This window comes from Sphaeramia orbicularis, chromosome 12 (genome assembly GCF_902148855.1).
Source record: "Sphaeramia orbicularis chromosome 12, fSphaOr1.1, whole genome shotgun sequence".
NCBI lineage: Eukaryota > Metazoa > Chordata > Actinopteri > Kurtiformes > Apogonidae > Sphaeramia > Sphaeramia orbicularis.
This window is the reverse complement of record NC_043968.1, coordinates 9,534,409-9,555,393: the sequence shown is the minus strand read 5'-3', so window position 1 is coordinate 9,555,393 and position 20,985 is coordinate 9,534,409. Positions and strand designations below refer to the sequence as shown.

General features: G+C 39.2%; 2 protein-coding genes across 2 annotated transcripts; both read right to left on the bottom strand.

Annotated features, from left to right (window-relative positions):
* Positions 1-1,310: 1,310 nt before the first annotated feature.
* hwa (huluwa) lies at positions 1,311-8,420 on the bottom strand. Its single transcript, XM_030150262.1, has 3 exons — positions 7,767-8,420; positions 3,944-4,142; positions 1,311-1,477 (listed from the first exon to the last, which is right to left on the bottom strand). The coding sequence occupies exons 1-3, from the start codon at positions 8,418-8,420 to the stop codon at positions 1,311-1,313; spliced, it is 1,020 nt and encodes a 339-aa protein (XP_030006122.1).
* Positions 8,421-12,865: 4,445 nt separating this feature from the next.
* LOC115430592 (dnaJ homolog subfamily B member 5) lies at positions 12,866-16,891 on the bottom strand. The gene is made up of 4 exons (XM_030150685.1): positions 16,627-16,891; positions 15,625-15,883; positions 14,723-15,258; positions 12,866-13,751 (listed from the first exon to the last, which is right to left on the bottom strand). The coding sequence occupies exons 1-4, from the start codon at positions 16,732-16,734 to the stop codon at positions 13,518-13,520; spliced, it is 1,137 nt and encodes a 378-aa protein (XP_030006545.1). The 5' UTR covers positions 16,735-16,891; the 3' UTR covers positions 12,866-13,517.
* Between the last annotated feature and the right edge of the window lie 4,094 nt (positions 16,892-20,985).

The window sequence follows — 20,985 nt, the reverse complement described above, 5'->3', positions numbered from 1 at the left end:
GGGTGAGTTTCACTACATCAAAGCCATTCTACGTCTTGGACTTCTATACTTTGTGTCATCATTATAGTGATGAATGGATCATTTTTGCAGATCTTTGAATTTTTTTTTATGACATGCAGCGTGAGCGGGTAAAGTGCAGAGCTGAGAGCACAAACGCTATGATTCTACTAAAAGTAAAACTGCTGAGAGATGCTGTAAAAGTATAAGGGTATGAACTGATGTATTTAAGATTCTGTGCATGTACAGGTCTTATAGCAAGAAGTGTAGATTAAAGCTGGCAGCAAAAAATAAAGATTAAAAGGGGAAACCACAAACAACCCTCAGCAAAAAGGTTCTGTGTGAGGGAAGACTACAGTATTTATGACAAGTCTTTCATCAGTTGAACTGAGATCAGATCCATGTACAACATTCTTACAGTACAGGCTCAGTATCATCTCTATACCTCACTGATGGTAAATGAAGATAAATGGTGAAGATGGTAAATGAAACTAGATGTATTAACCAGCACCCTCTGCTGGTTAAATTAATTTAACATTTTAACGTACACCAGTGTGGCATTTTTATTAAATATCTGAATTTCAGTAACCTGTCTTTAATTCTACTTTTCTTTTTAGTCAAACTTTTTTTTTTTTTTAGCTATTTACACTCTGTATTTATTGTTGCTTTGGTTGTGACTGTTTCTGTAGAGCAGTGACCATATTTGGAATGTCTCTCCTTCCTGATTTGTTTCATATTGACTTCAGTATTGAGTTACTGAACTGAAGTTTCCAGATCTTCAGATTCTTAAGATTTTCAGTCTAACAAATAAAATGCAATACATTAAACATAAATAATTAAAATTCTAATCTCTCTCTCTCTCGAACTGAAAAGCTTTAGTGCTTTAAATATAACATCAATATAATAAAGTTAAATATTTAAATGAAACTTTATTGGTACAAGTGAATAAAAATGAGGCCACCCCCCCCAACCCCCCCCAAAAAATCCAGCAGTGATGTAATTTGTAATGTGATGAATGAAATTCAGAACAGATGGAATTTCTTTTTACTAGTGCCTACATCTTAAACAGTGGAAATAAAGGGTGAACTTAAAACACATTTCTATGAACAGTAGTGCGTAGTGAATATTTTAGAATTTGAAGTAATCCAGTGTCAGAGTGCTCTTATGATAAAAATGTGACTTCGAATCAGTGTGACATAATTAAAGGTGAGACAAATCATACAACGTTGGTGTATAAATTAAATAAATAAAATGCAATAAATAAAACATAAATATTTAGTTAAAATTCCAACCAAACTGACAGCTCGGACATATTAGACCCAGTACTGTTTCATGTGCATTGCAGGTCTGTGATGTATATATTTGGGCACATTATTCTGTTTGACGTAGCAGGGGTCGTAATAATCCCACTCCAGGACAGACGACAGCACACCGTTTGACAAACCATCACTGTCTGCCGATAGAATCCGCAGGGAGACACCTGAAAACACAGACAGGTCCTCACTGGTCAGCTTATCGATGATGAAGACAGCCTTGAATTAGTCCAATACAGGGACAGTGTTTAGATCTCAGATTTCTGGAACATATTGCAGCATGAAGCCAATACATTATAATAATAATAATGATAATAATAATAACAAGTGTTCAGAGAACGCAAACCTCTGCCAAGCACCCTGAACAGTGTGCATGTGTGGATCGACTATTTCTTTTTAAATTAAACACTTTCAAGGTTGTTCCATACAGCAGAAAAAGATGAAGCTTGGTACCAGTCATGTGTCTGTCAAATTATATTAAATTCCAATCAATATTTGTTGAGTTACAATGAAAAATGTGTGTAAATGGGATTTTCAATGTTAAACTGAAATGTCCACAGAGTCCACATTCCACAGTGGATGTGGACAATTTTGTGCCAGATACAAGATAAAGTAATAAGTTACTGGTGGATCAAATTTCAAAAATTGGAGGCTAATTGGAGTCGTTTTGAATTTTTTATGAATTTTCAAAAATTGCTCAATGATGAGAGATAGGAAAATTGTAGATTTTGTGACCTTGAACTTTGGCCTACTTGGCCCAAAATTTAATGGGTTGGTCCCAGGGCCTAGGCCTATCTGTGGGGAAGATTTGGTAAAGATGGTTGGAATAGATTTCCTGTAAAGTTGCTGACAAACACACAAAGCAAAGTGATCACAATACCTCCTGGGGGAGGTAATGATGATGATGATAATAATAACAATAATAATAATAATAGCTTTATTTATATAGCACCTTTAAAAATGAAGTTTACAAAGTGCTTTGGCAGACAAAGCAGAGGGCACAACAGCAGGATACAAGATGCAAGTAAAGACACTAAAACAGAAACAACAATAAAAGAGACATGTACATCATACACAAAAACATGACACTTTGAATAAATTAAGTGAATCAGAGTGAAGAGGGCAGGGATAATGTAACATGATGCTGTCAAATCAATTACATCCATATTCTGTTATGAAATCTGCAGGATGTGTTCTAATGAAACCAAAAGAGAAAATATACATTTGACACTCATTTCACACTCTGGGGTAAAGTAATAACTCTGGTTTCTTCTTGTTCTACTGCTTCCCTTATTTGCATCCTCAGAATCACTTCCCATACTGTACAATAATCCCCCAAATGTGAATTATGTGCTATAAGTATAACTACAATAATCTTCTGTTCTGCAAAAACAATGCACTATTTATTCAATATTTATCAATAAATAAATGCACTTTTATATAAGACCTGGTTCATAGGTATACATACTGTTTTACATAGATGTACATGCTGTTTTTATAGGAAATACACGCTGTTAATACTGTTAATACAGATACATATTGTATTCATAGATATACATACTGGTATTTATAGTAATACATACTGTTCATAGATACACATGCTCTTAATACTGTTAATACTGTAAATTCATATTTTATCCAGTTTATTATTATTATTATTATTATTATTATTTATTTATTTATTTATTTATTTATTTTTTTATTCCATTAAGCTCTATTCTTATGTTACTTTGTTAAATTCTATTTTATTTTTAAAATTATATTCTCTTATTTTTTAGTTTTTGTAATTTTATATTCCCACTATTCTTATTTTTGTAGCACTGGTGTTTATAAATACTGCTGCACTGACTAGAGTTGCACTCATAATTTCAGAGTACACACAATGACAATAAAGGCCATTCTATTCTATTCTATTCTATAAATAAATGGTAGACATTTTAGAACTCTGTGCTAATTTCTCTCACACAGTCTGCATTTCTGAGGAGTCTAAGGTCAAAGGTTAAATTCCTGAGGTTAGTAACATCTGAGGAAACATGCACATGTCATATTCAGTCATTTACAAAACCACTCAGTCGATGTGTAAGGTCAGACTTTATAAGTGTGGATGTCATGTGGAGAAATCAGCAACATCAAACAAGCTGTACAACATTATAGTTATAATGCATTTTCCTTATTAGACCCATATGATCCTATGACTCGTGCAGAAAAACTGAATTAAATGCACAGATAAACATTCATAAACCTGATGTGAAAACTCAAAATGCTTTGTATATTATTGACTGATGACTTTTTTTTAATGGATTTATTTTGAATATGGAAATGATGCAAGTTTCCTGATTGCATCAGTTTTTTTAATTCACCTGACTCCAGTTGCGAAAAAGATCTTTCCGTTACAGTTTTGTGTGATATACCATTTGTGCTACACCCGAAAAACCACCTCTTGCCAACGCAAAAACTTTTAATCGATAAATGAGACGATTTTTATGCGCAAGTTATATTCACGTAATTTGAGGGTCAATGGAAAAACGACTATTGATTCTTGATAGAACATGCCAGTGAAATACAGGGTCATTGTTTTTTTTTAACCAGATCAGACGTGATCAGTATAAAAGCAGCTGAGTGTTGAAGTGTACCTGCACTGGCACCAAAGTCACTGTCCAGTCCTGGTCCCACTGTAGACACGTTGAGGCCGGACCCCTCTGAAGGTGGGTCCGGGTACCCACACTGCGTATCGACTTTGTCAAACAGATGCACTACGACACCTGGATTCACATCTGTGAGCATGTCATAAGTACTACTGCGATGAATATGAGCCACATCCTCTGCCTCTGGCTGTGGATAGAAAAACACGAGAGGCATTAAAACAAAAACAAACAAAATCCACCTGAACTGACATTTCACATCAGATAATGAGAGTTTATTCTACTGAAAGCCCACAGTCTATATCAGTGGTTCCCAACCTTTTTTGGCTCGTGACCCCATTTTATCATCTCAAATTTTTGGTGACCCCAGACATTCAAAACAGACTTTTTTTTTTTGCTAAAATGTATTTTTTTTTTTTTTTTTTATCATGTCATCATTTGCTATACTATGTTGCAAATAAACACTAATTTTAGTTGACATTTAGTCTATATAATGTACATTATTATGGACGGAGGCAGTAAATCCAGGTGTAGATTACTGCACAAACTGAGAATTTGATTTTCCTTGATCAGGATCTGTACAGTCAGTCCAGCTTGGATTTACAAGGCTGACAATTAATACTGAACAAACAAGAACTCCAACTATGAATTATGAAAGAGCTGCAGCATCTGAAACCGACCACAATGAACATGTGACAGATAAACAGAACCACAGTGCTGCAGTTTCACACTCACAGTTTGTCATGTCTTTTATGGATTAGGATTGTCTCTGTCAACTCACCATATAATTTTTTATTCATAAGTTTTTTCCTATTTTTATCAGTTACTAGAAATTTCAGGCAACCCCATTTGAATTTTAGGCGACCCCATGTGGGGTCCCGACCCCATGGTTGAAAAACACGGGTCTAAATAAAGAAGCCACAGAATGTCATTTATGGCACAGTTAATGTGACACCAGCCTCTAAGAGCTACAGAAGCAGTTTGGGAGAAACTAAATAAGAAAAGTAGAATTATCATTACAAAGAAGTCCAAACGGCTTACTGTATTTATTTATCACACTGGAAGAAAAATCCAAGGCACTCTCTTTAAACATTAAAATGCCTTTATTATCATGGCATGGTCATATCAAGACCTAAAAAACTTCAACGCGTTTCAGCTTCAAGCCTTCATCAGGAAGTCAAACAGGAGCCTGAAAAACTGTACGTTCCTATATAGTAGGGTCTAACCAGTAGGAACCTGCCAGGGTTGGTTAGATCCTACTGGTTAGACCCAACCTACAGTTTTTCAGGCTCCTGTTTGACTTCCTGATGAAGGCTTGAAGCCGAAATGCGTTGAAGTTTTTTAGGTCTAGATATGACCATGCCATGATAATAAAGGCCTTTTAATGTTTAAAGAGAGTGCCTTGGATTTTTCTTCCAGTGTGATAAATACTTTTTGAATCCCTTTTTCCAAAGAGCACCTCGAACAGTCTTTTTTGGTCCGAGAAGCATTCCTTCCCAAACATTTTTTGGCTTACTGTATTTATTTACTTTACTGACTGACAGAAGTGTGTATCTAAATTGATGGTAAGATAGAGGGGTCAAATACTGTGCCTTTGAATGTATTTTTCTGATTCCTTTTGTTTCTTATTTGATGTGGTGGGATGCCTTTTGATAGTTTCTATCATTTTTACCATCATTTCTTTATTTGTTATCTGTTACTTTGACTTTCCCACAGCTCAGTGTATTTGTTTATATCATCTGCGGTGCATTCACAATCTTCAACAGGTATTAAACAGTTTAGATCAGCAGATACGTTTGATCATTGCTGGATGTTTGGGTCTCCATGGGTTAAAGCAGGGCTGTCAAACTCATTTTGGACCAGGGGCCACATCCTCCCAATACAATCTGAAGTGGACCGTAAAACAAAAAAATGATTTAGAAATAATGTCAACTCCATGCTTTTCTCTATGTCTTAGAATGAAATAAAGTAAAATTCCATTATGAAAACATTTGCATCTAAGAACAACCTTTAAAAAAATGGGAATAACCAATGAAAAAACTGAAATTTTCAAGAAAAATCAGTGCAATTTCAACAAAAACAACTTACAGATCACAGTGGACCTACAATACACAAAACATTTAATGACAGACAGAATATTGTCAAAATTGCACTTATTTTTCTTAAGACATTTCAGGTTGTTTATATTTGTTCAGGTTATTCACATTTTTTGTGAAAGGATAGTTTGTAAATATGTAAACATTTTCATGTAAATTTTACATTTTTACATTAAAACAAAGAATTTGCAGTTGTCATTATTTATTGGTTATTATGAGAGTATTTTACTGGTCTGACCCACTTCAGATCAAACTGGGCTGAATGTGGACCCTGAACTGGTCCTGTCAGTCGTCCATCCTCCAGGAGTCTGGGTCTGCTCCAGTTTTCTGCCTGTTAAAGGAAGTTTTTCCTTCCACTGTCAGCAGTCACAAGTGTTTGCTCCTGGAGGCTTCTGTTGGGTTTCTGTAAATTGGCTTGAGAGTCTGGTTTTGTATATGTAAAGTGTCATGAGATAACTTTTGTTATGATTTGGTGTTATATAAGTAAAATTTGATTTGATTTGAACCAAGGTTATAATAGTTTTGGAGTTTTCATTGTAGTTTAGTTTTATTTAGTTTTGACTTTTTTTTCCTCTAATTCAGTTAGTTTTAATTCATTTTAATAATAGTTTTAATTTCATTTTATTGTAAAGCGTCTTTGAGTACTTAGAAAAGCACTATATAAAACCGATGTATTATCATTATTATTATTATTTTTAGAGCAGGTTTGCTAGTTTTTACTAGTTTTCTTTTTTTTCCTAAATGCTTAGTTTTAATTTTAGGTTTTTTTAATATCTTTTCTCTTCTTCTCTGTCGTTGTATTCAAATAAATCCCAGACAGGACTCTGCTGCTTTCTCCCAACTTTAGTCTCCATGTTTCCAGGTAGAGTGGGAACCAGAAGACGACTGGAAACCACAAGTAACAGACCATTAAATGTCGTATGGTGCCGCTAGCTAAAATTGCTAGAGCTAAATAAATCGATTTCGTATCAGTCCGACATTGACAAAGATGAAAACGAAGGGAATTTTATCCATCATTTTTATATGTTTTAGTTAGTTTTGTAAGCACACAATACAGTTTCAGTTAGTTTTAGTTTTTTTCTTTTAATTATAGTTTTTATTTCTTTCAGTTAATGAAAATGTTTTTTCAATTCTAGTTTTCATGATTTCGTTAGTTTTCGTTAACAATAATAACCTTGCTTGAGAGTCTGGTTTCGTATATGTAAAGTGTTATGAGGTAATTTTTGTTATGATTTGGTGTTATATAAGTAAAATTTGATTTGATTTGAAGCAAAGTTATTATCATCAACGAAAACTAATGAAATGACGAAAACTAGTATTAAAAAAACATTTTCGTTAACTGAAATTTAAAAAAAATATATATATAATTAAAAGAAAAAGATAACTAACTGAAACTGCATTGTGCACTTACAAAACTAACTAAAACATATAAAAGTTATGGATGAAATTCCCCTCAAAGATGAAAATCTTTGTCAATGTCGGATTGATACGAAAGTGATTCATTTCACTGAAAAATCCAAAAGTGTTATAACCTTGATTTGAACTAAAAATGATTGTTAATATCTTCAGTGTAATTTTTGCATTTCACAAATTCATCCCACGGGCCGGACTGGACCCTTTGGTGGGCCGGTTTGGGCCCGCGGGCCTTATGTTTGACACCTGTGGGTTCAAGCTCCACAACTTTGGATCCGGTTTCAGAGGGTCCAGGACCCGCTCACCATTGGAGAGTTGGGCGGTACAATGTCCACTCTGGTGTCCGTCTCTGAGCCACTGGACCGGGGCGGAACCGGGCCGCTTTTCCTCCACTCGCCTTTGCTGGTGCTGTAGGTCCGGGACCCGGAGGCCAGGTCCAGTCTGGGACTGAACCCGGAGGAGGCGGCCGGGATGGTACTGGGCGCCCTGAGGGACCCTGACCCCCCACCTGTGGCTCCGTCCGGCCTCAGGAGCCGGATCCTGTGACCCGGACCCGGACCAAGACCCGGCCTCTCCCTGGACGAGGCCCTGGAAGAGGTGACCGGATGAGGCAGAACCGGCTCGGACAGGGACATGTAGGCTCTGGTCCCATCCTGCAGCTGCTGGGGGAAGACCAGGTCGGACAGCCGTGGGACCCTGTGCACAGGGGACTGCAGAAGAACCTGCTCCGGGTCTGGCCTCACCTGTCTGCGGGTCTGCAGAAGAACCTGCTCCGGGTCTGGCCTCACCTGTCTGCGGGTCTGCTTGGACAGGACCAGGACCTTGTATCCCAGAAACAGGCAGTTGAGCAGCAGCAGCAGGAGCACACAGGGGATGAGCAGAAGGACCACCACGGTCAGCTGGGCCACGGGGGGACCCTCACTCAGGTCTGGGGGCCTGGTCTGACCTACCTGCGACATCTCATCTCAGAGGACATGGAGGACACATGGAGCTGAAGGGCTCATGTCCCAGCCCGGGTTTGCATTGTCTGTGTCTGTGCACAGGTGGACTGAGGCGTCAATCAGCTTGGACAGGTTTGGAGGTGGGAATGCACATACGTCACTTCCGCCCTGGGCCACGCCCCTCTCAGTCAGACTGAGCGGCAAAAACAAACCGGCTCAACGTGGCGGAGTATAGCAGTAACTACAGCGAGACCAGGAAAAATGTGGAATATAACATGAAATTAAAGACAGTTGGACTGGACATGGATCCATACAAGCTACCAAACAACAAGTGTTCTACCAACACTGATCTGGGACAGAAATCACCTATCCTGACATTTATATGAACCTGAGTTCAACACTGGGAAAATCCCCAAAGCAAAGGCTGAAAGCATCCAACAGACCCAGAGTTGTGTCCATCCTGGTCATCGTTACTTAGAGGATTCCAGCTTGTGAGTGCTTTAATTCAACATACTATTGTTTTGGAGGTTTTGTGTCAGTGCAGACGGATTTTGTTGGTGGTGATTTCGGCGGTAAAGGCCCAGCAGTAGTGCTCACAGTTCACTACTGATTTACTGGAGTTGAACCCTTAGTATTGACCCAAGTGAGTGGATGATCTACTGGTACTGTGGAGATTTAAGGAGAGTTCACATCAAATACTGGATCTAACACAGATCCAACAGCTTTGTGCTAGAGTAGCCCCTTATTTGGAAAACTAGGTTAGCCTCAGTTTAAGCTAGTTTACAAATCATGTAGAGCACAAGGTTCAGAATCACACAACTGAAGACATAAACGTTTCAGTTCTGAAATCTAGAACTAAATGACAGATGCTAACATTAAGAGCTTTACTAAGAAGGAATGTTAGCCAAAACCATATGGAATTTAAGGGATGATTTTACGCAAGAACACAGCATAAATTAACGTTACCTGACACAAATCCAGGTTTCGTTGCCTAGATTCCAGTTATTTCTAGGAATTGCAGCGATTCATCTGCTTCTTCTGTCTTTGGCTTTAGGTCGCCGCTAAAACAATAGCTCCCAGTGCTTTTTAAACCTATTTGTGCGATCAATGGCACAACAGATGATGTCACGTGTGTACCCTCTATTTGAAAAATATATTAAATCTTTAGAATTTATCTTCAACAGAAAAAGCTCTAGCACCCTGGCTATTTCTAAACAATTCTTTAAAATAGACTGAACTCTCTGTTGCATTTATTTATTTATTTTTGTTAGATATTCATTTATTTATTTATTTATTTATTTATACTATTATTTGTTTATTCTGCTTTGTGTCTTTAAATCTATGTATTATTTTCTTAAACTTATTTATTCAAATACTTTTTTTCTTTTTGACATCTTATTGTTTGTTCAGTATTTATGTCTTGTATACTCAAATATTTTCAATAAAGTTAAAACAAAACAAACAAACAAAAAGGTTTTCCCATCAGCCCCCTCTCACATGTGGACACTATCCTAAAGCAAGTGTTGTGCTTCATCACCGCAGTCTTCATCACTGTAGACTGTAACACCACCACAGTTTAACAAAGAAAACAGTTGATGAGGGTCGACTGGACTGGAGCCCCCCCCCCCCCATCAGCAGGTGTGTCCTATTATTTACAGGCTGTTTGCGTCGCTAGATGGCAGCAGAGGTCCAGTCTACTCAGTGCGTCAGGTCTGCAGTCAGTCCTGTAGGTACTCAGATCTGGGTTGTTATTTTATCAGTGGTGGGTGAAGTGTTCAGACCCTCCACTTCAGTAAATGTATTCATACCATACTTTGAAAGAACTCCACTACAAGTAAAATTTGCCCATAAAGACCCAAACATCCACCAGCAACCAAAGCCATCTAGTGATTTAAAATGTTTAATCCAGTGTTTTTCAACCTTGGGGTCGGGACCCCATGTGGGGTCGCCTGGAATTCAAATGGAGTCACCTGAAATCTCTGATAATTGATATAAAAAAACACAAAAAACTTACTAATTAAAAACATATGGTGAGATGAGAGAGACAATCACATCCATTAAAGACATGACAAACTGTGAGTGTGAAACTGCAGCACTGTGGTTCTGTTTATCTGTCACATGTTCATTGTGGTCAGTTTCAGATGCTGCAGCTCTTTCATATTTCATAGTTTGAGTTCTTGTTTGTTCAGTATTAATTGTCAGCCTTGTAAATCCAAGCTGGACTGACTGTACATATCCTGACCAAGGAAAATCCAATTCTCCCTTTGTGCAGTAATCTACACCTGGATTTACTGCCTCCGTCCAGAATAATTTACATCAGGGGTGTCAAACTCATTTTAGTTCAGGGGCCACATTCAGCCCAAATTGATCTCCAGTGGGCCGGACCAGTAAAACAACAGCATAATAATCTGTAAATAATGACGACTCCAAATTTTTGTCTTTGTTTCAGTGCAATCAAAATGAAATTATGAAAATATGTACATTTACAAACTATCAAAACAAAAATGATGTGAATAACCTGAAAAAATGGAAATTTCTAGAGAAAAATAAATGCAATTTTAACATTATTACACCTCAACTTACCACCTATTATCACATATTACGGATTGGATCCACAAAGGCACAAAATATTTAATAACAGGAAGAATAATGTTAAAGTTTCACTTTTCAGGTTTTTCACATTCAGGATAGTTTGTAAATGTTAATATTTTCATAATTTAATGTAACTTTTTGCACTACAACAAAGAGAAAAATTTGGAGTTGTCATTATTTAGAGGTGTAATGTAATATTATATTTTTCTCATTACACTAAGAAAATTTGGAGTCATTTACTTTTAGGTTATTATGCTATTATTGTAGTTGGGATCACATTGTTCTGTATGTGGAACCTGAACTAAAACGAGTTTGACATCCTTGATTGTGAATATCTTAAGTGTAATTTTTGCGCTTTGCAAATTCATCCCGTGGGCCTTACTGGAACCTTTGGCGGGCCGGTTTTGGCCCCCGGGCCGCATGTTTGACACCCCTGATTTACATTATATAGACTAAATGTTGACTAAAATTAGTGTTATTTGCAACATAGTACAGCAAACCATTACATAATCAAAAACAAATACATTTTAGCAAAAAAATGTCTCTGTTTTGAATGTCTGGGGTCACCAGAAATTTTCGATGTTAAAATGGGGTCACGAGCCAAAAAAGGTTAGGAACCACTACTATAGGGCCATGTTATACAAGAATATAATTGAGGGTCAGTGTCAAATATAAGAGGGACTGAATGCTACCAATTGAATCATTCCGTCTGGCTAAAAGTGGACATGCTCACAGACCCCTGTGATTTACCCAGAATGCTCAGTGGACAGTCTGCCACAGTCACATTAAGGATGAAAGTGGATAAAAGCACAAAACTTTCTCAAATCCAAGGGTAGAGACTAGAAACTAGACAAATTATGCCTAGTTATGATGTGGCAGGAAAAAATGTCAAGTTTAGAAATAGTTACGGGCGAGATGTACTCATTTGGGGACACGGAGACCTTGATAATTGTGGAAGTGTGGAAATCAGAGCCATTGTGTTGCTGAGAAATTGTGTGACGTGAAGTGTTCCTGTGCTTTGAAAATTGAACACAACGAGGCAGTATTTCACACTGGCTGATAAATGAGACAGACCGACGCTGCAGACAAAAAGAACAGTTCAAGTCTGGAACATGGAGTGAGGAAAATGTACTCGGTTTCAAAGTATGGAATAAATCATGCCTTTTAATTTTGTTGGCAATTTAGTTTTTGGCACAGCCTTGTCCAGTCATTCAAATACACAGTTTTATACTTTGTTACCCACTGTTCCCATATGAAGATGTCAGTCATGCTTATTTTTGTTCTTATCAGAGCCTGCTAATATACTAATGCAAAGGGAAAGAGGATACTTATATATCACTGCTGTACATGTTTCAGTGTGAACTCAATCTACACTTTAATTACACCAATGCATCATATTCTACTAGATCATGTCATGTTTGTGTCACGTTTCATGGGCAGGAGTTTTCACCTCAGTGACTAAGCATTTTCTAGAGAGTCAAAGAGTTTATTTAGATTAAGGAGTATAATAAATTGAAACTTCATCCATAAATGGACACTTCATCCCTCAGTTTATCATGAACATTCAAAATCAATACATTAACAATTACCTGGGTTTCACTTCATAGGAAGGAGATTAAAAAAAAGTAGATGTAAAAAGTGGTGTTTTTTTCTTTTTTTTTTTTTTTGTTTTGTTTCTCACAAATACATTGGAAGAAAAAGTACAATCTTTGCCTCTGAGATGAAAATGAAAATACTTCTAATCTCTAAATGTACATAGTTCCATTACATAACTAGATTCTATGGACTTTAATGATGTTTCCTAGGTCATTTTTCAGAGAAGTGTAGCAGGTTATGAATCATTTATCACAAAGAACTACTGGAAACACAAGTTCAAATGGTTTGTTCATCTTTATTTTACATGCTCTCCAAATATATGTGCAGTATATAAGGTAATAATACATCAACAACTGGCTCATTGCAGAATATGTACAAACATCTCAAGTAATTCAATAGAACATTTGACAGATGAATCTCTCTTAGAGACAATGTTTTAGCTTTTTGTACACAAAGTAGATCTTTGTACACAAGTATACTTCTTGCTATTGTAATAAATCAATGCAAAATCAGTCATATGAGCACCATATAACTATAATATAAAGTTTCTTTTCACATGTGTCTACCATTCAGGTTGAAGTCTATATAGACTCGAATAGCACACTGATATCCTGCTGTAGGTTTGCAAGTATAACAGTACAGATAACCTTCTCCTTCCAGAGAATTAAGTCAGTGGATGACCTCAGATACCAAAGACCCCATTCATCATGTCTGAACTCACTGCGCATGTTATTCTGTTTAAAGTGCGTCTTCCTGCAGAGGTTCACCTTCTCTCTCTAAGCTACAACTCACTTCAGTGCTGCTTGCCATTTCCAAACACAATAAGAGGTTGTGATTGGTTGTGAGTTTAGCACCTTGGGCAAGGCTGTGAATTGTTAACAACACACATACGGTGAAGCTGTGTCGATCAAGTATTGGGGATGCAGTCTAGCACTTGGCCAGGCTGTGCTTGATTATCTCGCGGGACTGAGGTGGGATCCTGTCAGGGAAGAGCACCTGGAACTCCACCACCAAGTCGCCTCGCTGGGACGGGCTCTTGGGCAGGGGCAGACCCTCACCCCTGAGCCGCCGGACAGCACCAGGTTTAATGACGTCGCTGCATGGGAGAGGCATCATCCGGCTGTCAAGTGTAGGCACGTTAACTGTGCAGCCACAGAGCGCCTGCAGAGACAAAAAAAGAAGAAAGAGTTAGTTCTCCAGATCCGTTATTTGGAACAGGTTTTATAATAGCTGTATGGCCTCATTATGGTTGGACCCAAAATCAATTAAATGAACTTTTAAAGTGTCAAGTTACATAACGGATAAATTTGGAATGTGTGTCTTTGAAACAACATAACACATTTATGTTATGCAATAACCTAGTGTTACAGATGTTATAATGGCTGCTCTATTTGCTGTTCTGTGTGTGGGAGTTAAGTGCTTTGGTGACTGAGAGGTGCCAAAGAAAGATGGAGGAGAGCTTTGAAATGCCAGTCTCTGTGACTGCTACCTAGCTAATCTGTGTGTGGGTTGGTAAGAAGTGAGAGCCAGAAACAGAACAAGTAAAAAAAAAAAAAAGCCTCTCCAGCCTTTCAGCCTGCCATGTAGAGGCAGAGGAGTCTGCAGCCTGCATAGTAGTTGAGAGGGAGAGTGTGGAGTGCAATGCAATTCATGGGGGCAGTCAGCACTGAGTCTAAATTTAGCTTGTGCTCTTCTCTGGCTCTGCAGGGGCTGATGAGGGAACGGAGGCGTTTGCAGGCTGCTGCTACTGCGATGTTAGCAGGGGTCTGTCAGCCCAGTCTGAGCTGAGGACTCAGATGCCCAGAAAAGAACACTGTGTTCTGCTCTCAGACTACAATTCTAGATGTTTTTTTCCCTACCAGCCATGTTTTTCTGTAATCGATTTTGTTTGGCATTCCACTGAACGCCTTATTCAGCGCTTATGTAAAAGACAACGAGTGGATGGATCTAACCTTTCTCTGAGTAGGTGTAGGAGCTGGCACAATTGCATAGTATATCTATTTATACACCAGTCATGTGTTATATAATATATTATTTACGTGCTGTGTGACTTAATGGCTACAGTGGGCCAGAACTGAGGGCTCTCTGGCAATCAGTGCCTTCACCTTGAAGAACTTCTGAACCTAACTCACCTCTTTCAGAGTGATCTTGGCTGTGTAGACGATGTTGGAGCCGTCTCTCTTGTACTGTGGGTGCTCCTCGTCCTTGAGAACGAAGGTGATGTCTGCAGGAGTGTTGTTGGGCGTCTCATCCCCTTCTCTAGGGAAGGTGATCTTGGTCCCGGCCTTCCATCCTTTCTTCACCACCACGTTCAACACCTTGTCTTCAGAACGTACGCTACGGCCGTCGGGGTTGATGCGGCTGCGGGTGATCTTCACATGCTTTGTGCACCCGTGAAGTACCTCCTCCAGGGACACCAGGAGGTCGTGCACCACAGCTTCAGTCTGCAGACGTTGCTGGCCTCTCCTCTGCCCACCCTCGTGGCCCCCCATGTTGCTGTAGGTGTACCGTCTAAAGGAGTCTTCTTCGGCATCAAAGTCAGAGCCAAAGAAGATGTCGAAGTGGTCGGAGCCATGGAAGAAGGATGAGAAGGTGGCATGGGGGTCATTCTGATAGTTGTTGCGGAACACGCTGCCTGGGCCCGCCATAGACATTCCATTCTTAAGACCTAAACAACACAAAGGAAACAGAGAATCATGTTAAGTTCAGCTCGGTGCAGCCTCTTCCTCTGAGATGTTTTCTAAATCTGGACCAGTTTGCAAGAAAATACTTGTATTGCTGCCTGAATAATTGATGAACCCCACAGCTGTGTATGCTGCAGATATTTAGCTGTTTTACTTGGGAGTGTTTAAGTCATGATCCTCCCACTCCAGTATTGAGTGTTGATGATTACATAAATAGTTCATGTCAGCTTTACTCCATTAAAGCACTAAAGGTTCATCACTTAATTAAACCAGGAGACTTCCCTTTTTATAGGTAAAAGTTTAAATAATTGGAGTTATTTAGCTCAGAACACAAACTCCATGGCTCTCACCTTCTTCTCCATACTGGTCATATATGGTTCTCTTTTTGGGGTCGGTCAAGATCTCATAGGCTTCTGCGATCTCCTTGAACTTGTCCTCTGCATCAGCATCGCTGTTCTTGTCCGGGTGGAACTTCAGAGCCAACTTCCTGTAGGCCTTCTTAATCTCGTCTTCATTGGAGTCAGGTGACACACCCAGGACTTTGTAGAAGTCTTTGCCTGTGGGTTTGATGGACAGGCAGGGCGTGTCTTGCTCAGACTTGGTGCTTTCCTGCAGAAACAAATACAAGCATGAGTTAAATCATCTTCATATGACAACACTGGTGATGCTACATTCTGTATCAAGCCAAAGGGATGCTGAATAATTAATACATATGTAAATTAAAATGTTCAGGCCCTAAAATGATGATGCAGTCAGCATCCTCCACATCATCTGCTGTAGGCTATGTATGAATTCACAGGAAAAAAAAAACAGCCTCCAGCTATGACACTGTGGGACAGCATCCTGATCACTGTGCTGCATTAAACCATGTTTGCCATTCATAGGCTGAAGCCAACAACGTGAGAGGGGGTTTAGTCGTCTGTGTAGGTATCATGAGGGGCTAAAAGACTTCCCCCAACGACCGAGATCCTCTGCAGTGATTGGCTGATCACACAACAGCGACTTTTGCATGTGAATGAACGCAGCATCAGTGACGAGAGTGATGCCGGTTCATTAGCGGTAATTTACAGTAAAGACAAGATCACTAATTTACAGAGGGAAACCTTTAAAACAGGACACATGCTGTATTTAAATGTGATATTCTCTATTTCGTAAAAAAAAAAAAAAAAAAAATATATATATATATATGTATATATATATATATATATATATATATATATATATATATATATATATATATATATATAAATGGTTTAGGATTTAGCGTTTTTTTGTTTTTTTAACATAAGACAATGCGACAAAAGCTTTAGAAATAACAGTTAAAAATACTTTGTAGAATGAGCTGGACTTACCGCTGATGATGAGGATCCTGAGCTGTCACCTCTGTGCATCATCCGTACTTTACACTTCACATTGACATTTTTGTGATTGACACCAAACTGAGTCCAGATCAGAACCATGGTGATGAGGCTGAGGCTACGGGGCGCTGTCCAGTGATGTGGTGCTGAAATCTGAAAAGTCTCCTCTTATCGGGACTGCTTCGGTTCGTCTTGTCTGAGATCTGCTCGCTTCTCTCATAAATACTGCCGCGGCAGCTCCTTACTATACGCTCGACCGCCCACGCACCGTGACAGAGATTTCCCCGGGCCCGCCCATTTCCTCACGCGCGGCAGGGGATACCGTGTCCTCAGTTTCCTCGGTGAGCAGCGATTGGTGCTCGGTGGATGATCACTCGGATGTTGCGGCCTCCTTCGCCATCTCGAGACTTGTTTCCGGAGTTCTTGAAGACGGGCTGAGCAGACAGTCACGACTCAGTACAGAGAGTCCTTTTTTGTTTTTTTTGTTAAACTGGGAACATTGAGAACAGACAAATAATAACGATGTGATGGATGCCCAGACAAGCCCCAGACAGTCAGCTGCTCAGCGATGGAACTGTGTCCTTAAACACCCCTGCATCTACATCCAGCACACTCATAGTTAGACATGGATGCTTTTATTAAGACACTATTTATTATAGCTTCTTTATGTTTGAGCAGCTACCTGAGCCTAATAAAAGAGATGATGCAGAAGTTAGATGGTTTGATTGTTTGGATGGATTTAGCACACCGCTATTCTAACATATTTAAGATAAGCTAAGCTAAGATAAGATAAGATAAGATAATAATAATAATAATAATAATAATAATAATAATAATAATAATAATGATAACTCTGGTCAACAACAAATTTATTGTTTAAGTTTTTTGAGCTGATTTAGGATAATTTTGGTGTGCTGAATCCAAAAATCATATTAATTTTGCTCAATCAGGTCAACTTTCTGAACTATGCTACATATTAGCTTTTTAACATTTTTGCTTACATTTATGGGCATTTTCACATCATATGATACAAAATTCTTTCATATTTCTTGCAATAAATGAGTTCTGAAGATTTTACTTTTGCCAATTTATGATTAATGGTTTTTTTAATATTACAGGTGAATGAAATGGCTTCGACTAGAAGATCTTGCAAAAATAAGCCTGACATATTCTGCTACATCTGTGGTGAATACACCATTGGACCTAACAGGAATCAAGTCACAAGTTTCATGAAGTGTGCTTACCAATGTTATTTTGGTTTTAAACTTGGTGACCAAGATAAAGTTTGGGTGCAGATTGTGAGAAGATCAAATTTTTCAAAATCAAATTAGCAAAAAAAACCTGACCTGATTGAGAAAAACAGATGTCATTTTTGGATTTAGCGGTGCAAAATGGTCCTAATTCAGTTGAAAAAACCTAGACAACTTGCAAAAAACAATTTTTTGTAACCCAGTGTAATTAATTTTATTTATAAGCGCCTTTCAAGACACCCAAGGACACTGTGCAAAAAGATAAAATAAACAATCCATAAACTACAAAGAAATAAACAGATTAAAAAATAATTACCATATCTAGAAATGAAGATGTAGAATGGAGAGTAGAGCTTATGGGGGGTAGGCTGTTCTGAAAAGGTGAGTTTTGAGTCTGGATTTGAATGTGGGAAGAGAATCACAGTTATGGATGGATGATGGGAGGGAGTTCCAGAGCTGAGGAGCAGAGTGGCTGAAGGCTCGGCCTCCCATGGTGCTGAGGCGGACAGGGGGGCACGGTGAGGTGGATAGAGGAGGAGGACCTGAGGGAACGGACTGGAGTGGTGACATGGAGGAGGTCTGACAGGTACTGAGGAGCGAGATTGTGGATGGATTCAAATGTGTACAGGAGGAGTTTGGATTCAATTCTCTGTTTGATTGGGAGCCAGTGTAGTTCCTGGAGGATGGGGTTGATGTGGTGGTAGGAGGGGGTTTTGGTGATGATACGGGCGGCAGAGTTATGGACCATTTGCAGCTTATGGAGGGACTTTTGATAAGATAAGATAAGATAAGATAAGATATACCTTTATTACACCCTCTGTTGGACACTGGGTCAGAGAGGTGATCTCCAACCTTAAACTCGAAAAAATCCGATATACATTACGTGGATCTGAACAGAACTGTCATAAAGTGTGGAAATCTTTTTTAATCTTTTTTTGACAATCCTATGACGCATGTACAAGGCCCTTAACAAGTTAAGATGTATGTGTATGTAACACTCTGATATGTGACTTTATTTATATTTGCAGTGCCATATTGTACATGCATATGGATCTGGTGACAGCAAGGGGTTTGAAGGGGTTAAGTGGGATTTGTTTGATTTTTTATTCTTTCCTTTTTCTTTTTCTGTTTGTTTATTGTTTTTTTTAATGTGTTTGAATAGCTGTGTGTATTCTGTATTTGAAATTTAATGAACATATCTAAACAGAAGATATACACTATACTGCCAAAAGTATTCCCTCACCTGCTTTGACTCCCATATGAATTTCAGGTCCATCCCATTCCTAGTCTATGGGTTCAATCTGACGTGGGTCCACCCTTTGCAGCTATAACAGCTTCAACTCTTCTGGGAAGGCTGTCCACAAGGTTTAGGAGTGTGTTCATGGGAATTTTGGACCATTCTTCCAGAAGTGCATTTGTGAGGTCACACACTGATGTTGGACAGAAGGCCTGGCTCTCAGTCTGCGCTCTAATTCATCCAAAGGTGTTCTATGGGGTTGAGGTCAGGACTGTGTGCAGGCCAGTCCAGTTCATCCACACCAGACTCTGTCATCCATGTCTTTATGGACCTTGCTTTGTGCACTGGTGCACAGTCATGTTGGAAGAGGAAGGGGGCCAGCTCCAAACTGTTCCCACAAAGTTGGGAGCATGGAATTGTCCAAAATGTCTTGGTCTGCTGAAGCATTCCCAGTTCCTTTCACTGGAACTAAGGGGCCCAGCCCAGCTCCTGAAAAACAACCCCACACCATAATCCCCCCTCCACCAAACTTTACACTTGGCACAATGCGCTCCCACAAGTATCGTTCTCCTGGTGACCGCCAAACCCAGACCCGTCCATCAGATTGCCAGATGGAGAAGCGCGATCGGTCAGTCCAGAGAAGGCTCCTCCTCTGCTCTACAGTCCAGTGGCGGCGTGCTTTACACCACTGCATCTGGCGCTTTGCATTGCACTTGGTGATGTATGGCTTGGATGCAGCTGCTCGGCCATGGAAACCCATTCCATGAAGCTCTCTGCGCACTGTTCTGGAGCTGATCTGAAGGCCACATGAAGTTTGGAGGTCTGTAGCCATTGACTCTGCAGAAAGTTGGCGACCTCTTCGCACTCTGCGCCTCAGCATCCGCTGACCCCGCTCCGTCAGTTTCCGTGGCCTACCACTTCGTGGCTGAGTTGCTGTCGTTCCCAAACACTTCCACTTTCTTATAATACAGCTGACAGTCGACTGTGGAATATTTAGGAGCCGGGAAATTTCACCACTGGATTTGTTGCACAGGTGGCATCCTATCACAGTTCCACGCTGGAATTCACTGAGCTCCTGAGAGCGACCCATTCTGTCACAAATGTTTGTAAAAGCAGTCTGCATGCCTAGGGGCTGGATTTTATACACCTGTGGACATGGAAGGGATTGGAACACCTGATTCTGATTATTTGGATGGGTGAGCCAATACTTTTGGCAAAATAGTGTACCTTCATTAGTCCAACAAGGGGAAATTCCAGGTTTACAGCAGCAAAGAACAAAAACACACAAGAGCAAAGGAAGTGCAAAAACAAGATATACACAATCAAGAAAGCTATATACATTATTTACAGCTGTGTACATGCTGATCATGCCACAGGTTTATTGCACAGTTTACTGTATTATTTATTGCACAGAATTTTTGGAGCATTTCTTATTGTAGAACCTGACAGCTGCAGGAAGGAAAGACCTTCGATACCTCTCCTTCACACACTTGGGGAGTATCATATTCTGTCACTGATGGAGCTCCTTAGTGCATACAGACTCAGTGGTCCTTTTTTTATTAACTGTCTTTATTGGAGGTAATTTCACAGGCAGCAGCATGACAGTGCAATGAGATAAAAGGATTCTTTCATTTTTCTTTTATCCCTCCCACAATCCCACCCTACCCAAAAGAAGACAATTCTTAATCTAAACCCATTATTGACATGTAATCAGTACAGAATAGATACAACAATTGTCTAATTAAAAAAAAGTAGCTAAAATACAACAAAACAAAACAAAAAAAGGAGGTGGGGGGGCTCAGTCATCACGATCAGGCAGTGATGTCAAGGTTTCAATATAATTGGAGAGGTCTCCAAGTTTTGTGT

Excerpts from the sequence above, each read along its gene's own strand:
- hwa (XM_030150262.1), bottom strand. The coding sequence starts at position 8,420 with ATGTCGCAGGTAGGTCAGACCAGGCCCCCAGACCTGAGTGAGGGTCCC. Across the intron at positions 4,143-7,766 it reads TACCGCCCAACTCTCCAATG|CCAGAGGCAGAGGATGTGGC; the intron begins GTGAGCGGGTCC and ends TTCTATCCACAG. Across the intron at positions 1,478-3,943 it reads TGACTTTGGTGCCAGTGCAG|GTGTCTCCCTGCGGATTCTA; the intron begins GTACACTTCAAC and ends CTGTGTTTTCAG.
- LOC115430592 (XM_030150685.1), bottom strand. The coding sequence starts at position 16,734 with ATGGTTCTGATCTGGACTCAGTTTGGTGTCAATCACAAAAATGTCAAT. Across the intron at positions 15,884-16,626 it reads CAGGATCCTCATCATCAGCG|GAAAGCACCAAGTCTGAGCA; the intron begins GTAAGTCCAGCT and ends TTGTTTCTGCAG. Across the intron at positions 13,752-14,722 it reads CCAAGATCACTCTGAAAGAG|GCGCTCTGTGGCTGCACAGT; the intron begins GTGAGTTAGGTT and ends TTGTCTCTGCAG.